Genomic DNA, 16,873 nt, shown 5'->3' with positions numbered 1-16,873 from the left:
ATTCTTTAAAGAAAAATTTCCAATAGACAAGATGTAATGCTTTTCTTCTGTATTGCAACAAATATTCCTTAATGTAGATTTTCTTTCCTCCTGATAGATACTAATTGATGTTCTATACATTTTTCAAGTTTAACTCATCTGTGTCACTATTCCTGTTTCTAATCTCCACACCCTTCACCTGTCTTCTCCCAGCATTATTCACTTACATCTGTATCAGTGGTTCTCAACCCTGGCCACACATCAGTCTCACCTGGGAAGCTTTTAAAACTTACCAATGCCTGGGCTCCATTCCCAGAACTGACTTTATATGTCTGGGGTGATATCCTGGCATAGATAAAATATTTTAAAGCTCCAAAGGTGATTCTAAAGTGCAGCCAAGGTTGAGCCTGTATTCCACTCTTATTCTCATTTCAGTAAAGGGACGGCATCCCTCTCCCCATGCGGTCTGTCACTGAACTGATTTCCAACCTCCATGAATTACAAAGAAGGTGCCTCTCCCCTCAGAGTCCCTAGCTGGAACTCTGATGTCCACTCCCTGTTGAAATAATAAGGCAAAAGTACCACTTTCTGCAGCCAAAGGGTCTGGGGGAAGGATGTGACGATTAAAGGATAACCTGAGGGAGTTTCTATGTGGTAATGGGACAGTTATTTATGATGATTATGGCGATACTTACTCTAATCTACACCTGTGATACAACCTCACAGAACTATATACCCTGCCCACCAAAAAACCAAAACCAAAACTAAACACAAAAAACTAGAGAAATCTTAATAAGGAGGTAGCTGAGTTAATAATATTGTATCAGTACATAGACAATTTCTTTAAAACAAGAAAGACATAAATATATATATATATGCATTGCTAGTTTATACGTTTATATAACAGGATATCAGTTACACAATTCTAACTTATTTTTAATGCTTTCTTCCTAAATAGGCTGGAGATGTCAAGAACTATTCATTGTGATGGACCAAGCTTCTTTATCCTAACCTGGTATACGAACTTCCCCAAAGAGAAGGTAAATATCATTAATGCATCCTGTCATCACTTACTTTCTTCTTTCCGTTTCAAATCTATGGAGTAGTTTCCGAAGACCACCATTCTTAAATCCCTGAAAATGCGCAGCTGGGGCTCCCACAGTGATGACATCGTAGAGAGCATCTGGAACAGGAATGGACAAGGAGATGAACACTTTGCAAACATTTATCTCCAACATGCTGTTTGCATTGAAGCCTACACATGGTGGGAAGTTTGAGAAATTATTCTGTTTGATTTTGCAGGAATAAAAATGAACTCACATCTCAAGGGGGCAAAGAGGAGCTAATCAATCTTTCTAAAAGCCACCTGTGCACCTAAAGAAGTTATAATATTTCCTTGACTTGTGACTACATCTTAATTATATGGTACTGTGTAGAACAGTATGTTATTCTATATACTTACTGAGGTAACATGTTAATTGGTCTTTTGTGTATTTTACTTTATTGAGTTTTGCATCATTTAATTTGCAATCATATTGAAATTCAACAGTAATGAACAATCTTTCAACCAAAAGTTGCCGAGAAAAGAACCAAAATATTAATGCATTTTGACTCAAGGGCAGAACAGTAATAGTGCATTTTAAAAATCTATACATAGTAGTTTCCTGACTGTATATACTAAATCTTACACAATTTTGAATGCACGCAATTGAATTTTGCAATTTCCTTAGGTGACATAGAAAGAATACACAAAATGTCTCTTGATCTATTTTCCAGTGAGATACTTTGTTTTTTTTAAATAAAAAATCCATACATTTAAATTGAAACTCAATCCTTTGATCTTCAAAGCCATCAAGTTTGATACATATTAAATTTACCACTTCAAGACATGCCATCATTTTTACATTCTAATGAAAAGTACCCCCATAAGAAAGAAGAAAAAGTGAATGTCCTCTTGTTAAACTACCTTTTATTTGAGAAACCTAATTTCATAGTAGATCCTTTTCAAATTGATTTTGGTATTGACACCTTGGCTGTTTTTCTGATCTCATTTACAGGGAAAACATAAATTATTTTATTAGCTTCAAGTAAACACCATAACTTCTTCACAGTGGTTCAATCCAAATGAACCTGAAATAGTTTTTTTTTTTTTTTTTTTTTTTTTTTTTGCGGTACGCGGGCCTCACCGCTGCGGAGCACAGGCTCCGGACGCGCAGGCTCCGGACGCACAGGCTCAGCGGCCATGGTTCATGGGCCCAGCCGCCCCGCGGCACGTGGGATCCTCCCGGACCGGGGCACGAACCCACGTCCCCCGCATCGGCAGGCGGACCCTCAACCACTGCGCCACCAGGGAAGCCCTTCTTTCTTTTTTTAAATAAAATATGTGTTAAATTGAAAAGACTTCAGCTGCACTCAGAGAACTCAAGGTCACAAAAAGAAATACAACCCAAACCAAATGGTTAGTAAAGATACTGAACAATCACTTAATGGATTGTTGGAGTGGTGAGCTCTTGTCCTTTTAAAAAGTCACTAATCAACTAGAAGTCATCTTTTCCTAAAATAGCAACACATTAGACTAGTGTGAAATTTTCAGATTTCTAGTCCAGGGGATTTTAGCCTAGGGCTAAGAAGAGGGTTTTAAGATGCCCAGGGATGGATGGTGAATTGTATTGGTGCATCTGTTCTACTTCATGGAAAGGGGTCACAGCTTTTTTGAACAGTCATGAGATCCCCCAAAAGGGGCCAACTAAAGACTTGTCTACCTGCATTTATCTGAGAAACCTGAGGATCTTGAGAAGTTACCTGCTTTGTCTGAAGTCCCAAAGACATTATACCCAGGACCTTCTAACTTCTAACCCAGGGATGGAGAACCAGTGATTTAAGTTATTGACTGGACCCTGAGTCCCTGGCTCCGGATCCCAGCTCTGCCATGTATAAGTTGTGCAGCATTGGGAAAACTACTAACCCTTTCTATGTCTCAGCTCCTCAGCTAGAAAATGGAGTGCAAAGTAGTAAAAAGAGGTTAGCATTCAGTAAGTATTGTTTATGATTATTTTCCCTATAGGAAGTAATCCTACCAATTAAGCAAAGAAAGCTGATATTTTAACTTTTGCTTATTTCTCCATAAAAATAAACTTTTCAGTCTGAAAAGGAAAGTGATTCTGAGGCTCAGTCTTCTGAATAAGATCAGTTCCTGTGTTAATCTAAACTAAATACAAAAAAAAATCAACATGATGTTGTAATGAAATACACTGCATTTCTGCTAAAACCTGGGTGACCAGCAATACCAACAATATACCAAAGTGACTATAAACTGTATCCACATGTCCCACCAAGCCCAAATTAAATGCATTCCTAACTCAATTTTCAAAAAAAGTTGTCTATGGACTTTCACTGGATCCAAAAAAACTTGTAGCCTCTCCAACACCACCCAGCAAGAGGGGAAGGATGAGGGAAGTGGAAATCTGAGCGGAGAAAGCAGTCTTAATTGATGGAGATTAAAATGACTTGATTATGCAAAATTTGCAAAACCATTTGTCTTTCTCTGTCTGGCTTAGTTCACTTAGTATGATAATCTCTAGGTCTGTCTATATTGCTGCAAATGGCATTATTTCATTCTTTTTTATGGCTGGATAATATTCTATTGTGCTGACTTTTCCTGCTTTTCTTTTCTGGTTCCCTGTGACCCATGTAGACACTTTATTCCTTTAAGTCTTCCAGTAAAGTCTTCAAGACCTGAAGATCATTTCCAATTTCTCTCTTTCCCTCAGCATTATATCTGATCAGTTCTAACAACTCTGCTACCAAAATTTTATTCTCTCTTATACATGTTAAACATCTTTACCTTAATTTTTTTTTTTTTTTTTTTTTTTTTTTGTGGTACGCGGGCCTCTTACTGTTGTGGCCTCTCCCGTTGCGGAGCACAGGCTCCGGACGCGCAGGCTCAGCGGCCATGGCTCACGGGCCCAGCCACTCCGCGGCATGTGGGATCTTCCCGGACCAGGGCACGAACCGTTGTCCCCTGCATCGGCAGGTGGACTCTCAACCACTGCGCCACCAGGGAAGCCCTTTACCTTAATTTTGATCTTCCTCATGTCTTGTCAAGATTCCTACTGCCTCTTCAGTCCTAGCCTCTATGCATTCACAATGCAGTGGATTGTTTCTCCTATATGGGTGGCCATTCAATCACTCTGCCCAAAACACAGGCTTTGAGACTTATACCCCTCCACATATCTTTCAAATATAAATAGAAGAACATTCAAATGTCTCAGCATTATGCATGTTTTAAGTGCTCAATAAATGTCAACAAATAGATAAACTAATATTTTGAGGGAAAATTCAGTTTGTCATGTTTGCACTCAGATCATACATGGAATTACTATTCTTAGCTGAAGAATAAAAATTTTAGATACACTATCCAGAAACACATATATTAGAATCTGGAATATATGTATACATATTCTCCAGGGTATGGGAATGAATATATATCCATTCATGAATCACATTCTGTAGAATAACAGAGAGCTTATGATTATCACATGCAAAAGAAAGAAATTAGACCCTTACAGCAAGCACAAAAGAATCAACTCAAAAAGGATTGAAGATTTAAACATAAGATGTAAAGCTGTGAAAGTCCTAGGGAAAAAACATAGGGAAAAGGTTTCATGAAATTGCTCTTAACAATGATTTCATAGAAATGACACAAAAAGCACAAGCAATGAAAACAGAAATAAACAAGTGGGACAACATCAAACTAAAAAGCTTCTGCATGGCCAAGGAAACAATCAGTAGAGTGAAATGGAAATACACAGAATTAGGAGAAAATATTTTCGAATCATATATCTGATGAGATTAATTTCCAAAATATATAAGGAACTCCCACAACTCAATAGTAAAAAAAATTAATAACCTGCTTATAAAATGGGCTAATGACTTGAATAGACATTTTGCCAAGAAGACATAAAAATGGCGAACAGGTAAATGAAAAAATGGTAAATGTCATTAATCATCAGGAAAACACAAATCAAAACCACAATGACATATCACCTCACATTTATAAAATAGCTCTTATCAAAAAAAAAAAAAAAGACAAGTGTTGGCCATGATGTGGAGAAATTGGAACCCTTGCACACTGTTGTTGGTGGGATGCAAAATGATGCAGCTGCTATGGAAAACAGTATGGAGGTTCCTCAAAACATTAAAAATACAACTATTATATGATCCAGCAGCCCCACGTCTGGGTGTTTATACAAAAGAATTGAAATCAAGATCTTGAAGAGATATTAGCACTCCTGTGTTCATTGCAGCACTAATTATAATAGCCAAGACATGGAAACAGCCTAAATGTCCATCAACAGGTAAATGAATAAAGGAAATGTGCTGTATACATACAATGGAATACTATTCAGCCTTAAAAAGGAAGGAAATTCTGCAATATGTGACAGCATATATAAACCTTGAGGATATTATGCTAAGAGAAATAAGCCAGGTACAGAAAGACAAATACTGCATGACTGCACTTATATGAGGTATCTAAAATGGTCAGTGCATGGTATCAGAAAGTATGTTAAGTTAATCTGTATTACTTGATGTTAACTGCGATTCATTGGTCAAGGTGATATCGGCCACTGCCTAGAGTTGATTCTTCACTGTAGAGCTACTAGGTATTTGAAGGGACATACTTTAAGATTATGCAAGTCTCCTGTTTCTGTTTAAACTGGTACCCATTACTTTTAGCATCCACTGATGAACCTTGCCTGTGGCAATTACTACTGTTCAAATGGTAATTTTCCATTTCCCTCATTCTTGCCAAATTTATTCATTGGAATTCTTCTGGAAGGAATAGATGACCCTTCTTCTTCCTTCATGTGTTTATTCAGTTATTTATTAAGATCAATATGAGTATTTTGTTCTTTGATTCATAATCCAACCCTAGCTTTATGTTTAACTTGTTCCAGCTTTGTCCACTGGGAGCCCCTTTGGAATGGCTCCTGTATCACTTTTTTTGCCCCTTCTGTTTTTTGTTTTGTCTTATTTTATTTTATTTTGCTTTTTGGTTTTTGGACACTTCCTTACTTTCTAGAGCCACAAGATACTCCAGACTCATATTTTCCCTGCCGCAGCCTTGGAATCAACCAGCTTTCCAAGGAACCCTAGTTCTTTTTATTGGAGAATGGTGTTCAGAAATTAATTACTATGAGCAATTACACTCATTTCTACTGCTTTCAATCCCTTTCAGTAGCTAGAGCTAGAAAATATATGTATGTGTACTAACTTGTGCACACACATCTGTATTTATCCATCTAGCCACTGCTCTATCTATACTGTACTAACAACGACAACAAAAACCATGAGTCAATGCTGTTACCTCTGACTTCAATTCAGCCTCACAAGATTCCTTCTAGCCTTCCTTCCTTATTTCTACCTTCTCTCCCTGACATTGAGAAACTTGACTCTCCCTATCCACATATTTAAATATATGGTCAATCCTAGTGAAAAAGAAAACAGCTTCAGAATTGTTAACCCTACCTCTGTAAGAAAAAAAAATTACTAACGAATGTACAGTGTTTGTAGTGTTTTTTAATTTAGCATTACAATATCTAGTCCTTTCCAAAGTTTACATAGGCCAGGTCCTTTCTTTCCCAATCTTTTCAGTAAATTATCATTTTTATAATTATCTTTACCATTAATTATCATTTTAAACAAGATAACAAAAGTAAGTTAATAAAAGCAGGTTGGAAATATGAAATTCTATGGAAAACTTACACAATAATTAGTAGCACAACAGTCACGATTTGAAAAAAATAAGAATAGAAAGGGAGCCAAGGTGCAGGTACCAAGAAGTAAATATAGAAGCATTCCCCAAATATTCTTCACTTTTGGACTTCACAGAACGCATTTCAAATAAGCAAGTGGAAAATAGTACTACTGTGGTTCAGCAGAGCTAGAAGTGCAGTATCTTATCTATATTCCAGAAGCCATGTCTCCCATTTCCCAAGCCAACCATAATATCCCATTAGAATCAAGAGGTCTTCTCTGCAGGGACACTAGAGTTTCTGTCTGGATACTGAAAGAGCAAATAAGGTCTCTCTTTTGCCTCTCTCACTTTTCTCTGTTGCCTTTTGATTTTACCCATCTTGATTAGAACCATCTCTCAAAAAGCTGGGATCTTTATGTCCACATTTTACAGAGGCTCAAAGAGATTAGGCTTAAATAGTGTTTGCACATTTGAGTTTCAAAGAGTTGCTCTGAGGTATTAACTTTTAAACAGTGATTACTGTGATACTGTGATTTATAATATGAAATAAATATTTGGTCTTCGTCCCCTTTTCTGGCACAGAGTTCCCCAAACCCTGGGAATTTCCTAAGTGTTGAGAGCCACAAAGGTGTCTTCTGTTAGGTTAATGAGGTGACTTTTGGACTGCACCTAAGGATGGGGGCTGGTGGCCAGTGAAACCAACCATGAGATTAGAGGGTTGAAACTTTCAGTCCTTTCTCCTTTGACTCCCCTACGGAAGAGGGGCTGAAGGTGAGTTCAATCCCAATGGGCAATTATTTTATCAATATTGCCTGTGTAATGAAACCTCCATAAAAACCCAAGAGGACAGGGTTTGGAAAGCTTCCAGGTTGGTGAACACATGGAGGTGCTGGGGGAACTCAGAGAGCATGAAAGCTCCACGCCCTTTCTCCATACCTTGCCCTATGCATCTGTTGCACCTGACTCTTCCTGAGTTCTCTCCTTTTATAATAAACAGTAATCTAGCAAGTAGAATGTTTTTTCTGAGTTTTGTGAGTCTCTCTAGCGAATTAATCAAATCCAAGGAAGGGGTTGTGGGAACCCCTGATTTATAGCCAGTTGGTCAGAAGTATGGGTAACTACCTGGAATTTCAATTGGCATCTGAAGTAGAGGGCAGTCTTGTGGGGCTGAGCCTTTAACCTGTGGAATCTGATGCTGTCTCTGGGAAAATAATGTCAGAATTGAGTTGAATTGTAGGACACCTAGTTTGTGGCTCTGGAGAGTTGCACAAATGAGGGTGGGGGAAATCCCCTTCCCACAATCATAAATAACTAAAGAGTGGTTCTGAAGAAAACAATTAGAAAGTAGCTGCTCAACTCTATTCTCAGAATTTATATGATTTTAAGCAAAAGAAAACAGCTTTGTTCTTCAGCTATTAGGTATTTTTGGTTTATCATATAATCTGAAATAAGAACATACTGTGTACAGCTGTATAATACGTAATTTTAATTGAGACAGTTTCTGTCACAATTAACATTGATCACTAATATTTTTAAGTATCAGCATTCTTTATGGAAATCACAAAAATCACAAGACTCCAGGGAGTCTTAAAAGTTTGCAACTGTTATTTGATAATTATCAGTTACCAATACCACAGTACTGGAACAGCTAGGTTTATCTCTTTTGGCCCCTTCATCCTTGAATTTCACTTGCAATTACTACATAAATAGTAGATAGATCTATGTACACCAAGGGAATTATTTTTTGGCCTCTTAGTTTAGTTAATGAAGAATGGTATACACTTACCATACCATACTCATTCTTGGCTACAGCAGTCGTACTCCTTAAAATTTAGTTAGAATTAACTGTAATTGACTGTTTTCCTCTAGAAGAAGTCAGATATACAAAAAAAAAAATCAATAAAAAATTAAAATTCTAAGACAACAATCTGATCAGTGATATTTGTCTCACTTTAAAATTTCCTCATTTTATCCTGCTGTTTAAGTTATGTATCTTTGTGACATGAATAGCCCTTAACTTTCAGATTTTTGGTACTCAATTATAAAAATCTAAGTGGGCATTTTATTTTAAAGAAAAGTCAAGCAAAATAAGTGTAAAGTCTTTTTCTCTTTTTTTTAAAAAAATATAATATGCCTCTCTTCTTTCTTTGATATTTTATGCTTCAACAATTCCTTGGCTTTGTGAAAATTTCATCATATACACCATATGAGGAAAGTGGAGTTCAAATCGTTGAGTCTTGTCAAACTAAAGATACAAGGTTGGTTTGAAATCTAATAGTAGGGCTGCCTCATAGCCTTTTAAAAGCCATTTAATAATAGAAATGAGATAGTAAGTCTATTTTTTCTCAGAAGATTTCTTTAAAATTCCTACAACTATAAAAAGAGTGCTGATGAAAAAAAAAAATGTAGACATGCTGATCTCATTTCAAGGAAAAATTTAAGCATAATCCCTGACTTTAAAATGACCCACAAAATGACTTCGACATGAATCTCAAGACAAGAGGGAATTCTAAGGGAAATCTGTTTCAAAATAGTCCAAGCAAGTTGGCATGATGATTAAACATATCTAAAAGGTAATTGCACTTCACTGATGAGGTGATACACCTGAACTCTTGAGACACAGAAATCAGGGAGATCTAAATAGCTCCTCTTGTCTCCTCCTTCCTTCCGTGTAGAGATTAGAAGACTAAGGGGCAGAGAGGTTAGCTGACTCATCCATATTAAACAGTAAATCCTGGCCGATCTTGCATTTGATTATAGCCACAGCTTTATGATATAATATAGTAGGTTCTTTCTTTTTTTTTTCCTTTCTTTCTTTCCCTTTCCTTCCTCCCTCCCTCCTTCCCTCCCTCCCTCCCTTCCTTCCTTCCCTTTTCTCTCTCTTTTCTATGTACTATATGCTATTGTGTATATATATATATATATATATATATATGTATAAAACATACAAACTAACTTAAACATAGTATAATAACACAAGAATCCATACTGTATAATATTCACAACTGTTTTTCTATGAAAGTAAAATATACTGGAGAGGGAAACTGTCTTCTTAATTTCAGGGATTTGTGTTATTGTTGTCACTGCTGCTAAGATCTCTATTGTGGTGGGTATTCTATTTGTTGCATTTAAGTAATGCTCAAAGATGAAAAATTAACTTAATGGGTCTGGGGGCACCTGAAGTTAAAGGAAGGTTATTTCATTTGTCCGTCTGAGACATGACATCATAGTTCTGCTGTTACTTGTTTCAAGAGCTGGACATTAGCCTTGTCTTTGGTGAACCTGCCTGCTCCTGTTTGCATAGCTACCTCTCCAAATATAAGAGACATATTAATCAAATGTGGATAGATGAAATTTACTAATGGTAAGAATTAAAATAGATGTAGACTACATCCAAATAACTCACCAGTGAAATACCAAGGCTTGGCCAATCTTACTTGCATCATTACCTGGAAGAATGTTGTCTGTAATTCAGCTAAACATTCAAATCAGTAACCATGGATCTTAAATACATTTAACTTGATTCATTTAATCTGCTAAATATATGTTATATAAGCAAGTAGAAAATCAGATTGACTACCATCTAACTTTTAACCATTTTATTTTTCAAGTAAAGAAAATCAAAGCTCAGAAAGGTTATCACCTTGGTCAAAATAAAAAAAAAAGTAAGGGGTAGAGTCCCCCAAATTCAGTCAAGATTTTAATTTCTATTATAATACATAGTTGGTGATATAGTCTGTAAACACTTACTTTAACTGAATTTCAATTTAAAATAACATTTAAACTTCTAAAAACTTAAATATTTTAAAAACATATATTTAATATTATACATAGGACATGCATATCATATATATATATGAGTAGCCTTGGGGAAAGAAACCAGCATGTAATAGAATTCAGTACTTTCGAATTAATTCTTGGCCGTTAGACTCTCTAGTCCTTTCCCCCATTTACTCCTTAAGTCTTCAAAGAAAGGAATCAGTCTTTCTGAAAACTATGTCAAAAACCCTCTAGTTGATGAGTTGTACCCTAGTTCCGTAACTTCAAAATATTGCTTTTCTCTTTACTGTTTGATATTTGTCATCACAAATAAGAAATTCTTTTATATATCCCATTATGGGTTGAACTGTGCCCCCACTCAAGAAAGATATCTTAGAATATGACCTTATTTGGAAATAAGGTTTTTACAGATGCAATCAAGTTGCAATAAGGTCATTAGTGCAGGTCCTAATCCCACATGACCTAATCCAAAATGTCCTTAATGGGGAACTTTGGACACAGAAACAGACACAGAGAAGATGGTGTAAAGGCATAAAGGGGAAAGACATACAAAGACGGAGGATCTGTGGGATGTACCAACAAACCAAAGAAAACTAAAGACTGCAGGAATACCGTAAGAAGCCAGGTATGGAAGGAGGCAAGAAGGAATCCCCTGTCAGTTTCAGAGGACGCACTCCTCTGCCAACACTTTGATCTTTAGACTTCTAGCCTCCAGACTGTGAAGCATTGCATTTCTGTTGTTTATGACTCCCACTTGGTGATACTTTGTTATGGTGGCTCTAGGAAACTGATACATATCCCACTAAACTAATTAGAAGAAATTTTGTTTGCTTTTCTAAATATCTTTCTTTTAGTTGCCAGTTTCTTCCTTTTACACTGGAGCAACAAAAACTAACTGCCTTGTATCATCCCAGTTCACTCTAGTCTATTTTCAGAAATTACCTTAGAGAAAACAGCATAATGTAAATGGTTCTTTTGTTTTCAAGAAATAAGTATAAAGTAAAAGGCCACATAGATAATAATTTCTCTTTGTGTGGTGGATGTATTTTAAGGATTATCACCAAATATTTAAATGCACATTTAAAATATAAATTCCTATCAATTTGGCTTCAACAAACTATCTGGTTTGATGATACTGCTACCCATCCATGGCTGTAACCTGATTAGTCACAGTACTTGCATGTGATGATTTTTCTAAAATGCCTCTCTAAATCATCCTTTCTCTAAATCTCGCTACTTCTTTAGTTCAAGATTTCAACGTCTCTTAATAGGCTCTTAACTGATTACTTTCCTCCAATTTTAACAGTCCTGATAAAACTGACAGATCCGTTTTGTTCCAGTGATAGCAAATGCCACATGTATCATAAAAACTATTATTGTTCATTCTATGTGTTTTACGTGGTCTAGTTCACTTAATCAGGAAGGAAAAGACAGTGCTTAGAAAGATTAAATAACAGGCTTAAGGTCATATATAAAGTAGTAAAGCTGAAATTCTGTTCCCCTCCAAAATATATAAACTTTTTTACTATATCATAAAAGTCTCTTCATATAGGCCATTAGGGAAAAAAAAGTTATGCTGGTTGTCAGATAGCTTTTGAATGTTGCAGCTTCTTTATGACCTTGGTTTTGATGATTTTTTTAAAACCATTAGATATTGTTATGTTCAAACTATTAACAGACACTCAGTATTCAGGGAAGAATTCCTGAAAGCCTCAGGCCAATCCATCTCATTTTTAATTCAGTTGACATAATTTTTGGTGAACAGGATGCAAGTTAAAATTTCAGATAGTTGATAAGGGTTACCAAAGATAATACAATTATATATCAGAATGATTTTAACTACACTTGAACTTATGCGTTAGCTAGTTGTGTATACACAATCAGTATGCACCAACTTGAAAAATTTAATTTTTCTGATTATAAAACTTCAGGTAATTTTAAAACAGACAGAGATTTTATTTTAAGTTTTTAAAACTCTGACCTCTAACCTGTAGCCTCATCGTGACAATGGCTACAAAATTGGGTGTTAGAATGCTTCTTTAGATGTATCTGTGTATGTGCATGTTTGTATATATATGTTGATAGACTCAGCATAAAGGATTTGATGATCTAAAGTAACTTTTAGCTTCCTAGGAAGATGAGTACCCATAGGATGACCATAGCATTTATGATTCAGAGAGACCTTTGAGATGGAAAGGATGTGGAGGGCATCATTAACAAAGATGCTGGACAAACAGGCATAGTATGGGACTTCTGCTGATAAATAAGGGCAGGTGGTCACCCTAAATACGCACAAAATTGATACAGCAATAAGTTAAAGAAAAGGGAGATGAGAAGAGTATTTAAAATATATTTTACTGAGAAATGGCAAGGAATTACTTGAGTGGCAATGAATTCAACCCCATATCATTCACTCTAGAACTATTCAGGTATGTTATGAAAATCTATGTGTATTTTCTTGAAAAATGTCTCTCACAACCAAGTACATCAAAATACTGTAGCACCTTCGATCTGATAAACCCGCTTCTCATAGGGAAGTGGGTGATTCTGGTGATAGCCACCACTAAGTCGGAGAAATAGCACATGAGTCCATCTTTGGACTCTGGTTTCTCAGGATAGGCACAAAATGAATGAGTCTTGTTTTTCTTTTTCTCTAATGCAAACAGTAGCACAATGGGGAGTTATTAGGCATCGTTGATAATACTTAATAAAGCTAATACTCATTTTGCATAGTCACCTGTAACTCAATTCAGGTGGCATATTTACAAAGCATTGCCCAGAAACACAGCAACGAAAATGTAATGGTTTCTTTTGTAGTATCTAGGGTCATTATCAGCTTCAATTGTTTCATCTTCACCTTTATATAACTGCTAAAATTTCTAATTCTGCCAATAGTCAAGCCTTTTAAAGAAGTACACACTAATATAATTTGTCCATTTGAAAAAGAATACTATATACTACCTTTCAAGTGAGGGCTGTGTACGTGCATTCTTTGCAGATGTAGGTTTATCGGAACAAATTCTAATGTTTTCTCTCCTTTGCTGCTGCTTGATTTGAAAGAGGACCCTAGGTGGAAAAAAAAAATTAAACATCATTAGTAAATAAATAGTGTGTCTGTGTGTGTGTGTGTGTATGTGTGTGTGTGTTGAAAAGTACATTTGACATAGAAAAATGTTATAAGAATTTCAGAAAGAAAAACATATTCTGTATGAGTGGATTTTCTTCTCAGAAATTTAATTTAAAAAAATTCTCAGTTACCCCTATAATGATACCATGAGGTAAAATAGTGCAATTTTTTCTTCTTTGTTTTTCATGCCAAGATGGTAGAGTTGGAAGTAAAAGTTTTCTGCTTTTTGTTTTTTGTTAAATCTTGACTTTTCTATGTCCAGAACAACAGTATTTATTATTGTTTTCACATAACATACATGAAATTCATTTCAGTTTGAATATGTAAAGTCATTGATTTCATACCTGTTTCCTTGCTGAGTTCTGTCAGAATGTCTTGGTACATATTCACCATTTGATCACAGTGAGTAAGGACATTTTTTCGTAGATTGTCCCAGTGTGGAGAAAGCTCACCAAGTTCTTTTAGCTCCTGGTTTCTGTTACAATGAAAAAGAAGAGAAAATATTTATTTTGATCTTAAACCCACAGACACAAAATGCTTAATCAGGGTTGCCAAACTAACTGATTCACCATCCCTTTCAGGAAAGCTCTGTGCTTATTAGGAAAAAAAATCATTTTAACACAAAGGAAGAAGTGACTAGGTTAGGCCATACAAACATTAAAAGTCCTGTATGTCAAAGAGCAAAAAAAAAAAGGTTTAAATTTATTGATAAAAATTTCACAAAGATGGCAAAGACTTATTATCCTTAATATAAATAGAGGCCATTCAGTTAAAACAAAACAAAACAAAACACTAAACCTCAATAGAGAGATAGCTAAGTTCTAGGCTTTGACGATCCCACATGAAATAATTTGGAAAGGGTTATCTGACTGTGAAGGAAACACAAGCTAATCACGGAATCTAGTTTATATATAATATAGCTGTAATCTTTCTAAAGCCCATAAATAGTATGATCAGGTATGATTTTACTGGTCTCAATTTCTCCTAAGGACAATTTAAGTAAATACTGTATGCCTATATTTTGTCCCCTCTTTATCAAAAGAAGAGCTAATCAAGATCTAGGTTTTAATTATTAACTTTAATTCTCTACCCTTTAGCCATGTTAATATAAGTCATCAGAATGCCTTTTTAAATTATAATGATAAATGGTTTAATATGCTTCTTGGTTAGATTTCTCATTCATTTCTATAACCTTTTACCAACAACATTTTCATGAGGCAGTTTAACCAGCAGTAATGAAACTTCTTTGCTATTTTGGCTGTGAAACATGCTAAATACCAAGCTAATAAATTCAGAAGATGTAGAAGCTTTAACATCCTGTTAAATTCAGGAATAATGGATGGTGTGCAAAAATGTGACTTGCTTCCAAATGCTTGTAGCTGCCTTTGTTTGGTTTCAATGGGAATGCTATATAGTATTGCTGCATCTTCCATTTGAGGTCTTCACAATTTTTGTGAACATTAATCTCATTCTCAACTTTTCCACAGATTAACTTTCATCAGACAACATTCATGGAAGTAATTAATCAATGGACAATGGGAGTAAAGGAAATTCATGACCAAAGCGGGGTTAGGGGAGAAGGCTGAAGAGTGGGGAAGTCAAGTTCTCTGTGTGGACTCAGATGGTAGGGTATTGAAATTCAGGACAAAACAAACAGATAATTCCAAAAGCTGGAGATATCAAGTCTAGAAGAATCTGGACAATTAGGTCAAATCTGAGGTAGAGAGCAAATGTGATATGTCAACTTAATATGTAAGATTTTGGGTTTTACTTTCAATATATGGTTATAATAGAAATCTTAACTAGGTATTACTGTTTAACACTAATAAACGCACCATGGGTTTACAATTTATGTTGTCTCTGAATTCCTATCAGAAATAATAATTATAAGGGAGGTGGCGATGGAGGGGACGGTAAGAGTGAAGCCCCTGACTACGGTGTGGAATATTGGGGTGGAGTACACCTCCCTGCCCAAGAGGAGTCCGACAAAGTGTGATCAGAAAATCTTAGCGTTCTGTAGGGAGTGACTTGAAGGAAGCCGGGAGGAATCTACAAACTGGGGTTTAAAATTCATTACACTCCTCCAATATGTCAAAACTTACATATTTAAATAACTAGACGAAACCTGGCGTTCACTGCTTTTTTGTTCTAAGAGAGGACATTAAACAGATACACATTCTGAAAGGGACAGACAAACAACATAAGGTTTCTCTGCATTAAAAAAGTTCAGGAACTTCCCTCGTGGTTCAGTGGTTAAGACTTTGCCTTCCAATGCAGGGGGTGCGGGTTTGATCCCTAGTCGGGGAGCTATGATCCCACATGCCTTGCGGCCAAAAAACCAAAGTATAAAACAGAAGGAATATTGTAACAAATTCAATAAAGACTTTAAAAATGGTCCACATCAAAAAAAATCTTTTTTAAAAAAAGTTCAAATATAGGAGAACTATAGAATAAAGGTATAATAAACTAGAGTAATGAAAAAGGTGTAAAACAAAATGGGGCAGAGTAAGAAAGTAAGTTTTTAGAAAATGAAAGAAATTAATTACATTAATACATTAAAATAGAGAAGATAATTGGCTGCATGAAAATCAGTAAACTTTTCAATCAGGAAGGCTAGGGCTGTTTGTATTATATTTTGATTTGTCACTCAGTAAACAAAAACTTTAGCATCTAAGAGCCTTGTTTTATATCTCCATCCACGTTCTCTGGAAGGCAGGGCCTGAGATCAAGCAATCCCAGGTCAGTCAGAGGGAGGTAAGAAGGGAAGTGCTGAAGGGAAAAAGCGAAAACAGGCATAACGTCGTTCGTTATCAAGCTGGGCAGAACTTCACAAGAAAACACAGCTGGTTAGGTGGCCATGTGGAATGACTTCAGAGAAGTCATACGGAATCTCTGCACCTTGGAACAGATTGTTAGATGGAGGAAAATGCATTTATATGCCAGTTCCTTACCATCCACTCTATTTCACTGGTAAAGATTCATCTGATGGGACTTTAGCTCCTCTGTACTTCTAGTTATGCAATCTGTCTCCTCCAGGCAGCCACTGGGGGGGCAATATTCCAGTGGAGACAGAACTTTCCTGGGTCTGGTAACATATAGGTGCCAAGTCCACTCTGGATACTTCCACGGCAGATGGCATTGGGTGCATGATAATGGCTGGTCTTCACCTTGAGGGAGACTGATAAGCTGGTGGCATCAGGAGATAAGGTGACAATGGTGTCACCAGTTGG

General features: G+C 36.0%; 1 protein-coding gene across 10 annotated transcripts in view; it reads right to left on the bottom strand.

Moving 5' to 3' along the window:
• INPP4B (inositol polyphosphate-4-phosphatase type II B) overlaps positions 1-16,873 on the bottom strand; it is a 718,440-nt gene that overhangs the window by 157,347 nt on the left and 544,220 nt on the right. For all 10 annotated transcript variants that reach the window (XM_067736786.1, XM_067736785.1, XM_067736789.1 and 7 more), the window contains 3 exons: positions 13,988-14,118; positions 13,478-13,582; positions 1,054-1,162 (listed from right to left, as the gene is read on the bottom strand). In XM_067736786.1, the coding sequence (XP_067592887.1) occupies positions 1,054-1,162; positions 13,478-13,582; positions 13,988-14,118 (345 nt within the window). The remainder of the gene's footprint in view (positions 1-1,053; positions 1,163-13,477; positions 13,583-13,987; positions 14,119-16,873) is intronic.

The sequence above is a fragment of the Pseudorca crassidens genome, chromosome 4 (assembly GCF_039906515.1).
Source record: "Pseudorca crassidens isolate mPseCra1 chromosome 4, mPseCra1.hap1, whole genome shotgun sequence".
Lineage (NCBI taxonomy): Eukaryota > Metazoa > Chordata > Mammalia > Artiodactyla > Delphinidae > Pseudorca > Pseudorca crassidens.
The sequence above is the reverse complement of the archived record's forward strand: the minus strand, read 5'-3'. Positions and strand labels throughout refer to the sequence as shown.